The sequence below is a fragment of the Tursiops truncatus genome, chromosome 4 (assembly GCF_011762595.2).
Source record: "Tursiops truncatus isolate mTurTru1 chromosome 4, mTurTru1.mat.Y, whole genome shotgun sequence".
Classification (NCBI taxonomy): domain Eukaryota; kingdom Metazoa; phylum Chordata; class Mammalia; order Artiodactyla; family Delphinidae; genus Tursiops; species Tursiops truncatus.
Window position 1 is genome coordinate 18,311,887 of NC_047037.1, and position 17,785 is coordinate 18,329,671.

General features: G+C 38.5%; 1 protein-coding gene across 4 annotated transcripts in view; it reads right to left on the bottom strand.

Annotated features, from left to right (window-relative positions):
• Nucleotides 1-437: 437 nt before the first annotated feature.
• Nucleotides 438-17,785, bottom strand: part of RNF13 (ring finger protein 13) — a 138,614-nt gene continuing 121,266 nt past the window's right edge. For all 4 annotated transcript variants that reach the window (XM_033855324.2, XM_019934338.3, XM_019934339.3 and 1 more), the window contains 2 exons: nucleotides 2,117-2,197; nucleotides 438-1,843 (listed from right to left, as the gene is read on the bottom strand). In XM_033855324.2, coding sequence (XP_033711215.1) covers nucleotides 1,479-1,843; nucleotides 2,117-2,197 — 446 coding nt within the window. In that variant the 3' untranslated portion in view covers nucleotides 438-1,478. The remainder of the gene's footprint in view (nucleotides 1,844-2,116; nucleotides 2,198-17,785) is intronic.

Here is a 17,785-nt window from a genome sequence, read left to right on the forward strand (position 1 = left end):
TTAAAAAGTTCAAAAAGTGAAATTGCCCCAAATAGTGTTACACTTTTTAAAAATTTATTAAAATTTTTCTTTTTACAACAAAAGGCTAATATAACTAGTATACTTAACTATTCTCGAATATGCTTTTGTTCACTATCAATCAATCAGTCAGTTTCCCATGTCAATACAAATACATCTAGATGTTTACCTTTTACTGTAAGGGATGTATCATTGCAAGAAGGTACCGTAATACACGCTATTGTTGGAATGATTTTGGCTGCAGTTTTAACTTTTGGGGGGATTACCTAATTGCTTGTGAGCAGTTCCTTTGTAGAAAATTCTAAGGTGATGTGCATTTATCTAACCTAAATTACCTTAATCATTATACCGTTCAAAAGTGTTGTGCATATAAATACGGTTAATTTTGGTAATACTATAGCAGAACAAATATTTGCCAGTTCTTAAAGTGGAAAACGTGTTTATTAACATTCAAACTCCCTTCATACAAGGCCATATAAAAATTCTTAACATTTTGATTATACATAAGTCTATATTTTCTACATAGTTACAATAATGTATAATTTAGCTTTTCATAATACATTGTTTAAATACATCATTAGTTCTGTTAAAATTAAGCAATATTTGCAAATCCAATACTTGAACAATTTCCTCTGTACATAGTTTAGCAGGGCTAATTAGCATAAGATGCTCTTTATTAAGAGGTATATGATCTGAGTATTAACAGTTACTGAAGTCTGGTATTTTTATACAGCATTTTCTTTTTCCTTTGATCACAACAACACAAAATCTCTAAGGATACTGAAATTCAGTAAGTAAAGTCCAGAGGCATTAGCCAATAAGTCAAGTTCATACATAACACTATAGTATTAAAAACCTTAAAAAAAAAAAAAAAAAACCTTTTGCAATCTGCCCTAGTACAGACTGTTCCTATCAGGATAAGACTACTTGGCAATAGAAAGGAAAAAGACAGCTTTGCGTCTCCGTGGTGCTGATTGATAGGAAGAAAAATGCTAACTTACCTTGTCGCCTCTCACTTAATGACGGCAGAAACGCCAGAACAAGCATATTCCAGCTCAACAGCTTTAGGTAACTCTATGGAGATCGGGGTTGGCTTAGCTCATGCTAGGTGGTCACAGCACTGACCTTGTGTGTAAAAACATGAAACAGTTGCATACTGTGATCTAGGTTTTAATTGTAAGCTATAGTGAGGAATTTTTTTTAATGTTTTGGCTATATTTCATTCCAAAAGAAGAGTTGATTTGATGCTTGACTTACAGCACCAGTCTATATTAGTTATTAGTGAAACGAAGTACACTCCTGCAGGTAAATACCAGATCAAAAAAACCTGTTTCAGTAATTTGATTAACCTGTAGAATACTAAAAAATAAGTTATTGCTACAGAAATCTCTGAAGGGAGCAAAAACACTATATGCCTAAATAAACATTTTAAAGGGAAATAACGCAATACCCTCTGAAGGTCAAACAGTGTTTGCCATGTTGTAATCCTGTTCACCATCAGGCTGCAGTTGGACCACAACACTCTGTTCATTGATTTCATTTTCTGCATCACTACTGTCGGTATCTTCATTGTCCTCTTCCTCATAGTCTGAAGATTCTGTCATGTTCTGATGTGAGCGGGATTCCGACAAAGCCCCAAATGACTGGGTGCTGACAGAAGCCAAAGGTCTGAGTAAAGGGGTATGTTCTGACACTTCATTTTCTTCTTGACTACTGTCTGTGTCAGAGTCTGAATCGCCTTGAGAAGGAACAACTTTTTGCTTGCAGACTGGACAGGTTTTTTTGGTTTTAGTTAGCCAAGGATCTACACACTTGCAATGATAAGCTGTTGAAGCAAAATATACATCTTTTAGGTAGTATACTGTAGTTGAGAACATTATTTTTAATGTTTATTCATGTTCTGATCTATATGTATCATAGGAACAAGAGAAGAAAAGCTTGTAAATTTTTATAAACTGCTCCATCCCTTAATGAGATCACTGATTAGTACAGGGCCTGGCTTATGGTGTGCTAATAACTATCTCCTGTCTCTCTAATACTGAACCGAAGTATAAATTACTCTATACAGAAATTCAAAGCAGTATGTAATTATTCATACCATGGGAACACGGAAGGATTCTGAGCTTGTCTCCATCTTCATATTCATCCAAACAAATGGCACATACATCATACTCATCTCCTATGACAGAAAATAGTAAAACTAATTAAAACATGTAGAGAAGTATTCTTAACTTTTCAAGTTCTTCCTCAGTCACTTATATTAAATGCCTTCTGATTTATCTTTTAAATGATACCTCTTTGTTTTCTCTCAGATCAGGGAGCTGCTTCAAGTTCAAGTTCAGGAACCTGAAGTTTTAAATTAAATAATTAACCTTTTACCTACAATAAGAAATTAAAAATGGATGTCAAATTTGTTTACCTTGATTACCTCTGCAAAAGATTTTAATAATTCATTAGTTTTACATAACTATTAAGATGCTAGTGTGGAAATATTTTATGCCAAAGATGACAAAATTTCACTATTTAGATATCTTAAGGTCTCTGAGTCGTTTAAGTAAAAATGGAAGCATATTAGAACATACTCAAATTAAAAAATACATATTAGTGAATAAAAACGTTTAGAATGAGATATACTGAGCTTCAAATCTCTTCCAACATTTATGAGTTTTGTGGTGCTTGGCAAGTTACTTAGCCTGTAACATACAATTGTTTTATCGGTAGACAGTTTCCATCTACCTTGCAGAATTGTGAGGATAAAATGAGATAAAGGGCCAAGCACAGAGGTATTCACTAAATGGTGTTGTTTTGTTTTGTTTTGTTTTTCGGTACGCGGACCTCTCACTGTTGTGGCCTCTCCCGTTGCGGAGCACAGGCTCCGGACGCGCAGGCTCAGCGGCCATGGCTCACGGGCCCAGCCGCTCTGCGGCATGTGGGATCTTCCCTGACCGGGGCACGAACCGGTGTCCCCTGCATTGGCAGGCGGACTCTCAACCACTGCACCACCAGGGAAGCCCTGGTGTTTGTTATTAATATCACTGCCTTTTTAATTCCTTATTGTTGAGCTGATCACCTTTATAAACAAAAGACAGTTAAAGTCATTGCCTATCCCACACTCAGGGCAACCACATTGGAGGCTTGTCAGAAATAAAGCACTGTCTGGATACATAGGCTGGATGAACATAACGCATTCCCTGGTGGTGCAGTGGTAAAGAAAATGTGCCTGCCAGACAAAGACTTAGCTAATTCACTAGTGGACAGATGTTCAGAAGCTGCAGGAAGGGTGAGATTCATGTCTGTTATGTGCAACAATATGGAAATGCTTCTATCTGGAACGTTATTCATATTATTGTTATTTGAATACTGTTTCAGAAAATTTTCATCAAGACACTTAAGTCTCATCAATCTAGGAATGTTATAATATGTAAGTGGACAGAACTTTGATATTCCCCTGTAAACCTGCTCCTCCCTCGTTTTTCCCCAAAACCTTGGGTCGTCAGATACAGCAAAGGCACCAACCCATCAGAATAGGAAGCACTCAAGACTTAAGGCAGCCACTGCAGTAGCATGAACTGACTATCAGGCCTGGGCATGTCCTTGATGCTTCTTTCCCTTAGAGTTTACATTCAGCATCACCAAGTCCTGTAAACTTTTATCTGTAAAACATCCTCAATCTGTCCCCTTTTCTCTTGTTTCCTCAATTATGCTGGTCCAGTAGCCTGGATTACTGTTAAGAGCCTCCTCTGTTCCTACCCTTCTATTCCTGCCCCATATGGTTTTTCTCCATAGCAGCCAGGGTGATATTTTTAAAACTTCAGTCACATCACATCAGTCCTACTTAAATGGTCCCCCATCTCACTTAGAATAAAATCTGAGCTCCTTGTCGCGGCCTTCATATAGCTGAATATGATCTGATATACAGATCACCCATCTCATCGCACACCACTCTTACCCCCTCCCCTTCACTCATGCTTCAGCCACACTGGCTTTCTTTCAGTCTTGAACAAACTAATATGAAAGTCAGGTGTGCACCTGCATTTAGCCATGTTATGACAAAAAATTGCACATAAAAATAGGTATAGAAAGAGAAATCACTATTTCCAAAGATGACTTAAGAAAGGAACTAGACTTCAAAAATGAAGAAAACGAAAAGACAACTACTGAATGGGAGAAAATACGGGCAAGTGTTATGAGTGATAAGGGGTTGATATCCAAAATACATAAACAACTCATATAACTCAGCATCAAAAAAAAAACACGATTTTAAAAAATGGGCAGAAGACCTGAATAGACATTTTTCCAAAGAAGACATACAGATGACCAACAGGCACATGAAAAGATGCTCACCATCGCTAATCATCAGAGAAATGCAAATGAAAACCACAGTTAGCTATCACTTCACACCTGTCAGAATGGCCATCATCAAAAAGAACACAAATAACAAATGTTGGCAAAGATGTGGAGGAAAAAACCCTCCTACACTGTTGGTGGGAATGTAAGTTGGTGCAGCCACTGTGAAAAACAGTACGGAGGTTTCTCAAAAAACTAAAAATAGAACTACCAAATGATCTAGCAGTTCCAGTCCTGGGTATATATCCAAAGAAAACAAAAACATTAACTCAAAAAGATATATGCACCCCAGTGTTCATAGCAGCATTATTTACAATAGCCAGGATATGGAAGCAACCTAACTTCATCAAGAGATGAATGGATTAAGAAGATGCAGTACATATATACAATGGAATACTACTCAGTCATAAAGAATGGAAATTTGCCATTTGCAACAACATGGATGGACTTGGAGGATATTATACTTAGTGAACTAAGAGAAAGGCAAACACTGTGTGATATCACTTATATGTAGAATCTAAAAAATTAAAACAAATATAACAAAAAAGGAAACAGACTCATGGATATAGAGAACAAACCAGTGGTTACCAGTGGGGAGAGGGAAGGAGTGAGGGGAAGATAGGGGTAGAGGATTAAGAGGTACACACTACTAGGTATAAAATAAATAAGCTACAAGGATATATTGTACAGCACAGGGAATACAGCCAATATTTTATAGTAACAAATCGAGTATAACCTTTAAAAAGGTGAGTCACTGTATTGTACACCTGAAAATTATATAATATTGTAAATCAAATATACCTCAATTAAAAAAATAAGCTACTTTGAAATAATGTAGTAGTAGTGTATACAAATTGATGTAAAGCTTAATTCAGTTTTTTTTTTTTGCAGTACGCGGGTACCACTGTTGTGGCCTCTCCCGTTGCGGAGCACAGGCTCCGGACGCGCAGGCTCAGCGGCCATGGCTCACGGGCGCAGCCGCTCCGCGGCATGTGGGATCTTCCCGGACCGGGGCACGAACCCGTGTCCCCTGCATCGGCAGGTGGACTCTCAACCACTGCGCCACCAGGGAAGCCCCCCTGATTATTTTTAAACCCTGAGCAAAGGAACTAATATTTACTTTTAAGGTTAAAGGCAGTTAAATGCAATAATAAAAATTAGGCATGTCTTCATAGATAGATTTAAGAAATAAAAAATTATAAAAATTAAATATTGCCCCATTTTTCTGTAATCTGCTATAAAATGTTATATTCCTTTTTTCAATCTCTGAAATGAAAATCGTTCTCCTACACATATTATCTTGGAAAACCTCAATGATTAAGCTGTAAAAGAAAAAAGCTGGTAACTTAAAACTTCAAATACAAAACCCCACTTTTTTATCATTTACATCTCAGGGATCTGGCTCCTTCACATACTAATGGGGTAGGGAGACAGCTCCCACAGAGACTACCTTAAATACTCAGTTGGGGGACTATTAAGTGAAAACATAAGGATTTTTCATCTGCTATGAAACATGGTATGTGGTAACCAGTCCTTAGGGTTATAGACTTGGAGAAATGCGTTAGCTGGTACAGGAAGCTCAGGAAACCACAATTTCAACTGAAGAGCTATTTTTGAGGACCATAACGAGTGATGAATAAATTTATAACGAAGTTGGTGGCTTCAAAAGCAAGAAAATAACTAAAAGGCTATTCCTATTTTATATGTGCTAGAAATGGCTAAATCAGTATTTAAAACATTTAAGTGTTAATCAGCACAACCATTTCTGAACAAGTTGCAAAGATGAGGATCACTAAGACAGGAAGATTTAAGATGATCCCGTTCCCACAGTACGGTAAATGAATAAGAGTGCCAGCTAGCCTTTACAGATATTTCACTTGTGCCAGGGCCTCAAGTTGCTGACTTCTGTGGGTCTGATTACAGACTATGCCTATGAAAGACTTCCAAATGCCAAATTCTTTTTGGTTTGTTGGTAAATATTTCCAAAATGTTACAGATTCCCCTAACATAAACATTAACTTTTCCACTATATTCTAAACCTGTAAGAATTCTTTTAGGACTTCACGGTTTGGTGCTATGACTCACTGGGAGTGATGAGTACCCACAGAAATATTCTACACTTCCCTTCATGTTTTCAATCATAGTTGTGTCTACAACTATGAAAAGCTGCAGTAATTAATTGAGATTTTTTTTTCTTTCTAACATCTACGCATACTTTGTCAAAACCATTAGAGTACACTAAAATGCATAACAAATATACCTCTTTCTTTTTACTTTAGATGTCAAGTCTCATGATAACCAAAATACTCTAAAACAAAAATACAACTGGCTCAAATTTATGGTTACTGGGAAGAAATTTCAAGAGTAATATAAAGTTACATACTTTTAAGCTGCTTCATTATTCTGGCAATCTTCTACTTTTTCATCATAAAAGAAATGTTTATGGACTAAATATTGATGGCACTAATATTTTATTTATGATTGTTACTTAAGGGGTTGTTTTGTTTTTATAATAATTGCTATCATTTGTTGAGCTGTAGCAATGCTGAGCTGTTGCTATGTGCCAGGCACTGTTATAAGCATATTTCACATATTGATTTATATCTCCTCACCCACCTTACGAAGTAAGTTTTTAGTCACATTTACACATGAAGGGATGTATGGAGAGGTTAAGTAACTTGTACTAGGTCACACAGCCAATAAAATGGATGATCTAGAATTCCAGCCCATGTCTGTCAGACTCTACTGCTGGTAGACCTGAACCTTTAGGAAATTATTTTTTTCTCAAAAATGTTCTTTCTCTTTGACATAGTGAATTGAGAAGGAGAGGGTAAGTGCAGGTGGCGGTGGGGAGAGGAGGATTAGAGAAGGGGAATGGTAAGGATTAAATCTAGGAGGTAACTGATTTCATTTTGAAATGGTAGTGACTGAAGAGGAAAGACAGGGTTGGGTAATATTTACAAGCCCAATGTTTGGAGTCGAGAGCCCTGCTACTTACCTAGCTATGCACCCTCAGGTAATTTACTTGACTTTTTTTTTGGTCATGCCCCATGCATGGGATCTCAGTTCCCAAACCAGTGATCGAACCCGCACCCCCTGCATTGGAAGCGCAGAGTCTTAACCAACGGACCACCAGGGAAGTCCCTACTTGACATTTCTGAGTCTCACTTTCTTTTTCTATAAAATGGTCATGACAATACTTTTCTAATTGTGCTGCTCTGAGAACTAAATGAGATCATTTATGCAAGGTGCATGGTTTGCTTTTATACTAAATAATAGGTGTGTTATATGCTTATAAGATTATCAGGTTTTTTTAGTTGGGTGCAATGTCCATTCCAATCCAATCTAATACCGATTAATTCATTTAGTATAAATTACACTGACTTCTTCAGTGAGAAGTTAGTTAGGAGACTGAAGGTACAGTTCTCTATAGAAATCACAGCTACAGGCAAATGATAAAGGTCAAGAGTGCCATGATACCAACCAACCTAAGGATCAACTCTCTCAATCCCCTTCAGTCCATCTCAAGACTACAGTGCAGACCTCGGGCATGAAATAATAAAATAGTTCATCTTCAAGTAACTCAGGAATACCGTGATCTCACAGGAGCCACAGCCGTAACAGTAACTTCTACCCAACTTGCAACCTCATTTTACTGCTTTGTGGCCATTATAAAAAGTACTCCTTTAGAGGAACTGAGGATATTCCCTTTTCTGATTTGCTTTTTAAGAGTAAATTCAGAACATTTTCCCTTGAAATAGTTCAACAAAGAACGAACATCAACTACCGCTGGTTGGACTGAACTCTGGTTATAGATTCTTAGTGTATGAGGAGACCGACTATGTCCTTTACTCACCATTATGTCCCTAGTATTTAACACTGTGCCCAGTATAGAGTAGGCTCCCAATAAATACAAGCAGAATAACAAATGCCGCAAAGCATTTGTTCATTTCCTGATGGAGAGTTAACAAGCATCTACCTCTCACGTGGAACCTGCCACATGGACTCTTCCCTGCTTCACTGTCAACCCCTAGTCTGCTCTCCATTCACCAGCGTGAGGGATCCGTTTCCACAGTAATCTTAGCATGTCATTCTTCTGCACAAAACCCATCCAAGTTTTACCAAGACACGATAAAATCACAAGTACTTACCATGGCACGATCTAGCTCCCCATGTGTCTCTCCGATCTCATCTCTTAACAACTCTCTCTCTAGACCACTACATATATTCTAGTTACGTGCTCTTTTTACTGCTCCCTGAATAAATCAAACGCACTGTTGCCTTCAAGCCTCTGTACTTGCGGTTCCCTCCTCTGCCTGCAGTGTTCTCCCCTCCCCCTTCCCCCCACTGTTTAATCTCTCACTTCATTTGGATCTCTGTTCAGTGTCCTTCTCAGAGAGGTCTTCTTCCTGGTCTTATCTAAAACAGCATCCCGCCCCTCCCCCGTCACTCATCATTTGTTTTCCTCGTTGCATTTATTGCTGTGTGACGTTACTGCTTTCCTTGTCTGTCTGCCCCGCAAAGCTCCACAAAGGCACGAGGTCTTTTTTTCCGTTTTATTTACTGCTGTTTCCCTACCACCTAGAACAGTGCCTAGCACACAGTAAAAGTACTCAGTAAATATTTGTTGACGTAATTAATGTATGAATAACTACATAAGTTATTCCCAGGAAATCCTGACTTCTGCCTCCAACTGCTAATCAGAGGACCTAATCAGACAGATCTAAGTACAAAAAGCTAATAATGTAGATAAATTCTATATAGATCCTGACTGATTGGCCTCAATCAGTCTGGCCTCAGCCTTCCTAGTTCAATGTTGAATATTCTGGCCAACTCTCAGGACACCAGAAGACCATATACAACAAAGTACTATAAGGAGTATAATGTTTGCACAGTGGCAATATTCGATACTGTGTCTACTGATAAGCAGAAGATATCCAAGAAAAGAAGAGGAGTTCACTGTACCAGGAGATACTGGAGAAGAGTGCTTAGAGAAGAACTAGGATCAAGTCTTAAACTGAATTTAGAAAAACTAAGGAGGAAAAGACACTATTGGGGGGGCTTCCCTGGTGGTGCAGTGGTTGAGAGTCCGCCTGCCAATGCAGGGGACATGGGTTCGTGCCTCGGTCCGGGAAGATCCCACATGCCGAGGAGCCTGCGCGTCCGGAGCCTGTGCTCCGCAACGGGAGAGGCCACAGCAGAGATAGGCCCGCGTACCACAAAAAAAAAAAAAAAAAAAAAAAGACACTATTGGGAAGGTAAATGATTGAAAGACTTTTGCAAGGGGAAATAAACATGGCAAAATCAAAGTTACGCAAAGCTAGAAACACAGAGCAGTGGAAAGTAAGGGTGGATGAGTTTGGTGGAGCCAAATGATGAAAAGCTTTGAATACCAAGATGCAGACTCTGATCTTGGAATAACTGATGTATGAAAACCACATCTTAGAAATTTTTCATCAGGTGCTGAAGGGACCCGGGCCTGTGATGTAGAGGTGAGCCTAGAGACTGTTAAACTGACCTGATGTTTAGCACTCCCAAAACTCAAGTAATAAACTGAGGTTGGCTTGCATGATAAAGTGACCACAAGAATGGAAAGAAATTATTAGATCCAATAATCATTTTGAAAGAACAACTCATTGCATTTGGAGACTAGACACTGGCAACAGAAGAGGTGAATCAAAGATAATGCATGTAATCTTATGGGATGGCTATTTTCATTTAATAGAAGTTTAAAAACTTAAGTGTTTTGCTTGACATTATTAAGATACAACATGTAAAAAGCGTAGGAGAGGGACTGGGAGCAAATTAACTATATATAAGCTGCTGATTTTTTTTTTTAACTAAGAATTGGTAAGTTAATTCTAAATGTTAAAGAGATGGTTAGTGTTTTGTGACTATATTTTATCCTGAAATAATGTAACTATTACCAAAGACTAATTATAGTCTGAACAATATGTGCACTTTATTTAGACTACAGTGTGTCAGAATGTAATGTCTCTCCAAAGAAGGAGTGCTGGGCTTCCCTGTGGCGCAGTGGTTGAGAGTCCGCCTGCCGACGCAGGGGACACGGGTTCGTGCCCCGGTCTGGGAAGATCCCACATGCCGCGGAGCGGCTGGACCCGTGAGCCATGGCCGCTGAGCCTGCGCGTCCGGAGCCTGTGCTACGCAACGGGAGAGGCCACAACAGTGAGAGGCCCGCGTACCGCAAAAAAAAAAAAAAAAAAAAAAAAAAAGATGGAGTACTCTTTCCGGACCACACACTTTACTGTAACACAAGAAATACAGTACAGGTTTCCCCTGCTATCTGAAAGTAGAGTTTTATGAAAACTTTCATAAGCCAAAGTGGCATAAAGAAGCAGTTACCTTAGGACACATTTTGCTAACGGATGCACATAAGTTGAGATAAAGCACAGATGCTCACAGAGACAGTTCACACTGGCTTGATGCTGAGATGTTGAGTGTAGTTCCAGGGGAAGGCGCTGGGGGTACCATTCTCAATGCTCGGAGTGCATGCTGCCCTCTACAACAGCTCGTTGCAAAACAGGTTGAACACTAGTTTTGCTTTTCACCCTTTTTTTATAAAAGCGAAAATCCTCTTTGGATTTCTTTCAGTTAGCAAAAACAGATACTAACATAGGTCTTTCAAAGAAGCAAAGTGGCATTAAGCAAACTTTCAAAAAGCGGGGGATACCTGTTTTGTGATGGAAAGTCATACTTCTATGGAAATATATATAAATTACATTTGCCCTATCTCCACTGGATTGGAAATTCCTTGAGAATGAGGGTCACATTTCTTTGTAAGTTTTCTAAAATGTCCATTACAATAACAGATACATATTGACATTTACTTGGCAAATACCATGAACTATACTAAGGCAGAGCTTAGACGAAGAACTGGGACTTCAAAGTTAACAAAGCAGGGAAAGGAATTAAAACTCCAAAAAAGCTACACAGAAGTATGTGGGTGGGGGAACAGGAGGCAGTTCCTCAGGCTAGAATGTAAGATGCAAGGAAGCAAACAGAGGGTGAGGCTGGGGGTGGAAGCAGGGGTCAGACCATGAGGTCCCTAGGCCGTGCTAAAGTGTAAGTCTGACTTTATTCTTACATATAAATGAGGCTCAGAACAAACCACAGAAGTTCTCTTACTGTATATAATTATGGACAGTAAGCTGCTATCTCTAACGCCAAGCACAATGGCTGGTCAAATACATGCTGACGAAATGCGAAAAGGAAAAGCAGTTCTGGACATACTGAATTTGAAGACTGTGTATCCAGGCAGAGATGTCTATTAGTTAACTGGATATGTGGAACTGGAGCTTAGGAGAAAGGTCTAGGCGGGATATAAAGTATGCAAGCCGCCAGGAAATAGCTCACTAGGAAAAGGCAAGGGCTAAGGAGATAATAACCTGAGATAAAACCCATAGATCTGTGCCTGACACACAGAAAGCTCTCAAACGTGTGCTATCATTTTAAGCAAGCAGTGATCCAAAGGGTAAATGGCAGCAAAGGAGATTCCTACTTCACGGAAGAAGAGGACTGAAAAGACTGGTGACTGACTGTAGCTGCGCTCCTGAGTGCCTACCCTACCCACAGGCATCCAGGGTTGGAAACACGGCGCAGAAGAAGAGGGGTTACTGAGGGCAGTGAGTTGCACGTGTCAGTTCCAGGGAGGCAGAAAGCAGAAAAAAGCTGAGACTATCTGAACCACAACACACCTTTTTTTTTTGAGGGCAGAGACTGTAACCTAACTTTATAAAATAATTCTTTATTGCTTCTTTCAGAGCGTAGCCACCATGAAACCGTTTAATAAACATTTCTAAATTAGTAAAATACGTCTTAGAGGATGATCAGCCTATGAAAATTTGTTAATATAATACCATTTGGGAGAAAACATCTTTAAATAAAAAGTCATACAATAGGTCATGGATAAAGAAGCCAAATGAGGCAATACATGTGAAAACATTTCCCATAACACGGAGTATTAAAAAAATGTAATTTTACAGTTAGAAAAAGTATAATTCAGAGTAACTGTAAGAAATAATCCAGTAGGACACAAAGGAGACACTTATATAACAACTTCAGATTTCTTTTTCTTCAGAAGTTAAGGCATCCTGAACATCTAAGCTGGCCGGTGAAACTGCGTAGATTTTATGGCTAGCATGCGACTACACTTGCTTAGTTTGGGTCCATAATAATTTGTATTTGAAAAGACATGATTTTGCATTACTTTCTTCTCATATCTTAGTGAGGTACTTTCAGCAGGTATTATCAGAGAGGTAGGTTAAGTGCTCAAGTCACACATTTAATCACTAATAGAACCAAGTCTTTTGGTTCCATATCCTGTATTCTTTCCACTGTATCATTTTGCTGATCCTCTAAAAGTTAACTTCCTCACTGCTGTGGGGTTCGTAAGAACTACTTACATCACTTACATAAACCCACCCCTCCAACTAGTATAGCTTTGATACGAATTGCTAAAGTTTACCTGGGGTAGAAGGAAGCCTAGGAACCAGCTATAGGAAAGGAAATGACTTGTGATTCTAGTGGAGTTTTAGAGCTGTCTATAATTCCTAAAATGGAATGATTTCTACCGGGAGAAGAGGTAAAATAATTAACATTCCTCACTGACTTCTACTGGATTTCCCTTTGGACATAAGATCCAGTGAGAGTAGGTAGTTTCTTTCTTTCTTTTACTTTTTTTAAATTAGAAAAGTTTCAAACATACACAAAAGTATAATGATATATACCATTATACCACCTCATCACTGAGTTTCAACAGTTTTCAATATTCTACTATTTTTGTTAGCTCTGATAACTTCCTCTGCTTTTTTCCCTGAAGTGTCAACATTTAAAGCAAATTCTGAGACATATCATGTTACCAACACATACTTTAGTATGTATGTCTAAAAGATAAGGATTTTTAGAATTTGTAATCACAATACTATTACACACCTAACAAAATGAACAGTAATTTCTTAATATCATCCAATACCCAAGGCATATTCAAATGTCCTCAGTTGTCTTAAAACTGTCCTTTTGCAGATAATTTATTCAAACTAGGATCCAAACAGGGTCCAAACATTGCATCTGGCCGATGACTTGTAAGTCTCTTTTAATCTAAAACTGCCCTGCCCTCTTTGTACACCTTATTTGTAAAGAAATGGATCATTCGTCCTGTAAATGTGTCTGCATTTGGGATTTGGGTGATTGCATAGCAGATTGTTAAGATGGCTACAGCACTACATCAATCATTCTATGTTCACACCAAAAATTCTACTGGCCTCAATGACACCCTGAAGCAAATCAGGAAAAAAGCAACACTTCCTCAAGGTACTTTATTGCTCTTTGCCCCTCAAATAATTGTTATCACAAATATAAAAATCTCTGATAATGAAGAATGAATGAAAACCTCCCAGAGTTGTGCAATGTACAACCTGTACAATCGTATGTTGCAGCCTGGATTGAGAGTTCTTGGTGAGATAACTTCCGACAAGTAAGAAAAAGTGGGTGGGATATCTTTTGGATAAACTGGATTATTTCAGTCTTTACACTTGAAAGGCATAGAGAACATCAGTGTTCAACACTATCATTATCCTTTGACAGTGATGAACTTGACAGGCTTTTCATACTTTCAAACTGTGTAGTGCCAAGCATCTGGACTAAGAAAAAAAATTCAAGGTTAAGGCTTTTGGCAAAGGATTAACTTTTTAAAAAAATTTAAATGGTCTCCAATGCTATGTTCATGTGGAAACCATTTGATTTTATCCTTTTCATAATTATGACAAAATAGTTGGACTTTTTCCCAGACAATAACAACGATCAAAATGTGTTTAGTCTGCCACTTCTAAAAAATTCATCCAGTGATTGGTTCTAAATTTCTCATAATTTGCCTTACAATGAAATGATCATAGGTATGCTGAGAACAAAGTTCTACACTGTCAAGTCTTTTGTGCAAATTGAAAACTACTGTCAGTGGATACAAAAGAGGGCATATTAGCAAAGGTTTGGAACTCTACCAGCTGCTGGAAAAGTTTAATATTTTTAGGACTAGGATAACTGAATTTAAATGGTTTGTGACTTAATTATAATTTGGAGCAAGTAGCAAATATCTGAATTCCTACTAAGTAAGTGCCATGCTAGGTATGAATGTTTCTTAAAAGTTAAAAAATAATACAACCTATGCAAAGAAAAATATCTTCAAGATGTAGACTAATAACAAATAATTTAAAAATGTGAGACCCAACTCATTTATGTATTAGGAATTCACAAAAAGATGCATTAAGTCAAAATGTTTTCTAAACTATTAATTCAATAGTTAAAGAAACCAGTGTGAGATCTTTTGTTAAAACTTGGAATGACAGTTCCTTTTTGACTTATGCTCACTACTGCATCCCCAATGTTTAGGTAGAACAGTGTGTCCAGAGCACAGCAAGTGCCCAGTACATATTTACTGAATGCATGAATAGATATTTAAATCTGGAATTTACCATACAAGTTAAGGTATAAGTTACTTAAGGGCAGTATTTCTTAAAATACTTAAAAGTATTAATACTTTAATACTTAAAAGTATTTCTTAAAAGCAGCTTTATATATCAAAAATAATATTAACAAATAATTTTGTTGGCACTAAACTAAATGAAAGCCTCATGAAAGACAGGTAGATCTCATCAGGCCTAAACATTTCTAAGAATACTGGACTGACCTGGAAATGTGTAAAGTAACAGGAATTCTCATTTACCTCTTGTAGGATGGCAAATTGGTATAAACACTTTGGAGATTAACTTGGCACTATGCAGTAAATTTGATGATATACATACTCTATGACTCAGCTGTTTCACTCCTAGGTAAATAAATGATCTAGAAACACACCTACAACCAAGGTGGTATGAAGCAGAAGTAGTAGTAGAACTAGAAGGGCAAAGGGGAGACTTCCAGTTTCTGGTGTGGCACCTAAGGATCTCGGAAAAAGCTCACAACAAGGAAAACGCTAAAAAAAAAACCTGAAAATCAACAGCTCTTTTTAGATCTATTGAAGGACTAAGGTCACAGAGAAAACTGCCTCCTCCCGAATTGGACAGACAGATTAGCAGATATAGAGAATCACACCCTACTAGAGCAGAAGCCCAGGAGCAAAAGACTGGAAAACAGCACCAGGTAGAAAATCGTAAACTGTAACTGATAAATTGCTGGAGGCTCAGTGTAGATGAGTTTGAGAGCTTAAAACTCTAGGGGAAGTTTTCTGGTCTCGCATGTGAGAAGCAGAAGTCATGATTCTGCCATAACAAGTAAAAAACTGAGCAAACTGAAACATCAATAATTCTTCTTAGATCCATCAGAGAAATGAACTCACAGGGCAAACTACTGCCCCCTACACTGGAGATGCAGACAGGTAGATACAGAGAATCACAACTTATCAGAGCAGAAACCCCTGAGCAGAAACTTCACAGGAACCAGTACCAGGGTAGGAAAAACTGAACTGTAATTGATGAACTGCTAGAGGCTCAGTGTGTACAAGTCTGAGAGTTTAAAACTCCAGCGGAGCCTGAACATTTTTTGTGAGTTTTATCTTGTGGTGCTCTACCAGGTTCTCACAGTGAATGGTGGAGAAAAATCCCCTTGGGCTTCTGGAAGGGGAGGAGAAAAGCAGCCACTTTAAACTATGCCAGGGCATTCTGTTCTTAGTAAGCCTGCCCTCAAGGATAAACTATCACAACCTATTAGGGTTTTTATCAGAGTCTAACCAACATGGAGGAAGGGAAAAACCCAACTCCAACCTCTCCAGCCATCAGGTCACACTAAAGGCTGGGAAAAAACCGAAAGGCACTTGTGAAGTTCACAGCCCAAAGCCGACAGGCTCACAAAAAGATTGAGACCTACTCACAGGATTATAGAATGCTTCCTGTCCCCCACATCTCACCACCACACCACCAATGGCCTACTTAATGGAATTCCTTTCACTCAGAATATCATGTCCCACTTTTCCAACAAAAAATTACAAGGGATACTAAAAGGCAAAAAACACAGTTTAAAGAGAAAGAGCAAGCATCAGAACCAACCTCAGATTCGGCAGGGAGGTCAGGATTATCAGATCATAAATTCAAAACAACTCTGATTAATACGATCAGGACTCGAATGAATAAAGCAGACAATATGCAAGAACAGATCGAGGTAAAGTAAACAGAGAGATGGAAAATCTATGAAAGAATTAAAAAGAAATGCTACAGATCAAAAACATAAACAGAAATGAAACTTGCCTTTGATGGGCGCATTAGTAGACTGGACACAGGTGAGTAAAGAATCGCTGAGCTTGAAGATATGTCAATAGAAACCTCCAAAACTGAAAAGCAAAAGAGTGGAACAAAACAAAACCCAATATACCCAAGAACTGCAGAACAACTAAAAAAGAAAGGTGTAGCATGTGTGTAATGGGAATACCAGAAGGAGAAGAAAGAGAGAGGGAACAGAAGCAATATTTGAAGAAATGACTGAGAATTTCCCCGTTAATGTAGGACAAAAACCCACAAATCCAGGAAGATGAGAGAGCACCAAGCAGGGAAATGTCCAAAAATATGAAACCTAAGCATATCATATTTAAACTGTAGAGGATCAAAGATTAAAAAAAAATTATCTTGAAAGAAGCCAGAGGGAAAAAAACACCTTACCTTTACAGGAACAAAGATAAGAATTACACCTGACTCTCCTCAGAAACCAGACAAGCAAGAAGAGAGTGAAGTAAAATATTTAATGTATTGAGGGGAAAACCCCCCCACCAACCTAGAATCCTGTACCCTGCAAAATTATCCTTCAAAAGTGAAGGAGAGGAGTGATGTCAGCAAGATGGCAGAACAGGAAGCCTGCCCTGGGTCTGCCTGCCACCATGGAGACTTAACATTAACAAACAGACCAAATGCCTCTCCGAGAAATCCAGAAAACAGTTAAAAGGTTCCTGCAACAAAGGCAAGGGTGAAGCCAACAACATCAAAGCCCGCTAAGAAAATTCATTACACTGTCCACTCTCTTACACCAGAACTTCTCTCCCCTGGGAGGTAACCCCCAACTCCTGTGTTCTACCTGGTAAGGGAAAGGTATAGAATGTATGCCTAATGTCAGAATTTTAGAAGGGCTGCCCAAGGGAGCAGTTTCTATCTTGATGTATCCAAGTACTGACAAGAATGGGGTGCCAGACTGGGGGTCTCTGAGAATAAAGATGATAAACTATGCACTAGGGTCTGCAGTACCACAGACACACACTAGATAGAAGCTCCAGTATCACAATTTACTACAGCTCCAGAGAGGCTGCAGTCTTACATGCAGACACCGGGGGAGTTCCTGAGTAGACCCTAACCCTCCTCACTTGAATACTTAACTATAAGGCTACCACAGTCACAATATGGAACTGGTGAAAAACATACAGATAAAT